The sequence below is a fragment of the Lupinus angustifolius genome, chromosome LG16, assembly GCF_001865875.1.
Source record: "Lupinus angustifolius cultivar Tanjil chromosome LG16, LupAngTanjil_v1.0, whole genome shotgun sequence".
NCBI lineage: Eukaryota > Viridiplantae > Streptophyta > Magnoliopsida > Fabales > Fabaceae > Lupinus > Lupinus angustifolius.
The window spans coordinates 7,891,365-7,894,701 of NC_032024.1; the positions used below are offsets into that span (position 1 = coordinate 7,891,365).

The 3,337-nt window shown below is 30.1% G+C and overlaps 1 protein-coding gene across 1 annotated transcript; it reads right to left on the reverse strand.

Annotated features, from left to right (window-relative positions):
• Window positions 1,079–3,101, reverse strand: LOC109329594. Its single transcript, XM_019563286.1, has 2 exons — window positions 2,647–3,101; window positions 1,079–1,372 (listed from the first exon to the last, which is right to left on the reverse strand). The coding sequence occupies exons 1-2, from the start codon at window positions 2,933–2,935 to the stop codon at window positions 1,197–1,199; spliced, it is 465 nt and encodes a 154-aa protein (XP_019418831.1). The 5' UTR covers window positions 2,936–3,101; the 3' UTR covers window positions 1,079–1,196.

Genomic DNA, 3,337 nt, shown 5'->3' on the forward strand with positions numbered 1-3,337 from the left:
GGAAGGAGGATTGGAGACAAAGAAGCAACGATGTTGCTCCATAAGGAAGGCTTCCAAACTTGAAAACATCGCTAGAGGAAGAGGAAAAAACCTGAACCCTAAAAATACTATTTAAATTCTAATATATCGTGTGTTTATTAGATAGGTTTTTCAGTGAATGAGTTTTTTCTTTGTAATAAGCTTAGAACAACTTAACTATTATCTACCGGTTATTATTAATTAAAAAACAAGTGTTTTATTTTTAAAGTAACATACATGTTTTTAATTCCTTAATTGGGCTTATTCACTAACTTAGTTTTAATGTTTTAAATATACTCTTTAATTTTAATTTAGTCCATAATTTTGGTGAAATTAATTTAATCCATTTAAATACAATAGATATGGATGGAGGTACACAATAGATACATTTTTCTATTTACTTTTTCTTAATGTTTGCTAGGATCTTACAATAATATGTTTTACTTGCTTATCTCTCTCCTGATCCTACATAAAATCTTGATCTTGTCAACCATACATGTAGGATTTATATTTCATATAATGGTTTAAGAGTTAAGGATTTAGTTAAGCTTGATTAATTTATGGAAGAAGCATCTTTTGTTATGAAATTTCTATTTGAATAATTGAATAAAGTTAAATAGATATTATGTATAATGATATGACTATTTGGAAAGTTATCTCGCATCAAAGGTTATATGAAATGAATTTTCTATTGGCAAAGTCTTGCATGAAAAGTAATGTGAATCTACTTAACCATTGAAAAAAACGTAAAATGATTTAACCATTTGAAAAGTCATGTTCCATGAAAGAAGGTGTATCTTAGAATTACCTTATCATGACCTATAAATTAAAGATGTCCTATAGGTCTGCCCAACCAAAAAATGTATTGTCTCCAACAATAATATACTATTCAATAATGGGTCAAGAGGGGTAAACTAATAACCTTCATATTCTATTAATTTCAAGGAAGACTTCTCCAATCAAGTAAGTACATGAGAAGGGATATACATCCTCTTACTTATCTTTTATAAAAAACATGAAATTCTACATCTATCATTAATATGTGCATTGATAGTTTAGGAATACATATAAAATTGAAAGTTTACAGTTCATCCATATGATATCCGGATAGCAGATGATATTTTCTCAGAAAAAAATGTCTCGGTGGGAACGAAACACCTTCATATGAAAAGGATGTATCAATGGGACAAGATTTTAGTGCTAAATATTTTGTTTAACAATTTCTTCAAGCCACCATTGCTCTTTGAAGATTTCAGCTTCGACTGTGATTGTGTCATTGTGGAGCTTAAGTTCTTTTTGCGCAGCACAAAATTCCTCCCTCCAGAATATCCTATGGGTTCCAACGGATTCAGTACTGTCAAATAAGTTCAACCAAAACAGAATAACCCTTTAGCGTATAATCAACTGGAATCAACCAAACCATAACACATACAACTTTATTGTTTGAGGTTAATATATATGTATAAAGTTTTTTACACTTTACATCATCAAAGCACTGATTTATATATATGACTTTTGTGCGAGAGAGTGAATAATAACCAACATATAAATGATGAATGATAAGTTAATAGTGTAAAAAAATAATTACATTGTTAATGTATATATATTATCTCCTTATTGTTTGAGTTTAACATATGTGCAATGTTAAGTTTTCTATACTTACATTGCATCATTCACCGGTGGTTTACATGACTTTTCTGTAAGAGTCAATAATAACTAACATATGAAGAATGAGTTAGACAGTGTAAAAAATAATTACAGTGTTAGTGTATACATATTAACTCCTTATTGTTTGAGTTTAATATATGTGCACTGTCATGTAATATTAACTTCTTATTGTTTGAGTTTTTTACACTTACATTACATCATTCACCACTGATTTATATGACTTTTGTGTAAAAGTCAATAATGACCAACATATAAATGATGAATGATGACAGTGTAAAAATAATTACACTATCAAGCTTAATATATGTGAACTGTTAGTGTAAAGTTTTTTAGCTTACACTACATCATTTATATATGACTTTTGTGTGACAGTCAATAATGATCAATATATAAATGATGAATGATGAGTTGACAGTGTAAAAAATAATTACACCGTTAATATATACATATTAACTCCTTATTGTTTGATTTTGATTTTAATATATGTGCACCGTCAGTGTAAAGTTTTTTACACTTACAATACATCATCCACCACTTATTTCTATGACAAAAAAATATAAAATTAAAACACTCGATTGGCTTAGAAAGTCTTTGCCAATGATAACCAAATGACAACTTTTTTCAAAACTAGAATTGATGAACATATTTTTTTCATATCTCTTTGTACAAGCAGCTGATTATCAACTTTTATTGTTCCCAATGCGATAAAAAATAGTATGAGCTGATGATATGATTATATTCCTTTGATGTTTATGTACAATGAAGGACCGTTTTGATTAGACATGCACAACTGCGAAATCAGTGCAAGCAAGGTTTTAATATATAGCATGTAGAATAGAGATCTGTTGTGGATGTTCATGTCAAGTGTTAGTGTTTTTATTCGTTTCACACAACAGCCTCTAAAGACAGAAATTTATAAAAAGGGAATAAATATTTTCTAAAAGGATAAGCAAACCATACCATCAAATTCTGCATCTACACGATAAAGCAAGAAATTGCTGGCCTCAAACCCCAGAACAGGAAGCCTTTCTTCTCGAGCATAGTTTTTCAAAGCACGGTCAATGACCCTAGAAACCTTTTCTCTCTCATTCACCAGAAACCTTAAGGGGCCCGTACTGCCCGGGACGCTGATTATGATCAAGAACTTGATGACATTGTTCTTCCTCGTTCTCTGATGATCATATATTCCCTTGTTCGTCCTCTTTTGCTGCAACATCTTCTCAACAGAACTCTTCTTCATATTCACCATTTTTCCTAAATTTAACAAAAACCAAAAAAATATTTCAGCGTTATTGTCAAACAGTTTTGGAGGAAAAGATATACGCAGCAGTAATCAAAGCACTATACATACGGTTAAGGGATGTGACAACTAAGAAGACTAATAGTAGGAAAGTGTTTTCACTCTGAATATGAAAGTGTTTTCACTCTGAATGCACTGAATGCTACTAATTCATAGTATTGTTGATTGCTTTTTATAGGGATTATATGATAGTGCACATATATCAACTATTAAGTTATATTTGATTGGAATTATATATCTCATTTTACCCGCTTATATTTTAATTTTGATGGGTCCAATTTATTTCATCTCATCCACTAATAAAGAATTGCTTTAGTGGTGTAAGAACCCTCCCAAAATAATCAAAAGATG

What these genes read in the sequence shown, in the direction of transcription:
- LOC109329594 (XM_019563286.1), bottom strand. Translation starts at nt 2,935, where the DNA reads ATGGTGAATATGAAGAAGAGTTCTGTTGAGAAGATGTTGCAGCAAAAG. An exon ending in TGTAGATGCAGAATTTGATG is followed by an intron (nt 1,373 to 2,646) that starts GTATGGTTTGCT and finishes CTTATTTGACAG; the next exon opens with TACTGAATCCGTTGGAACCC.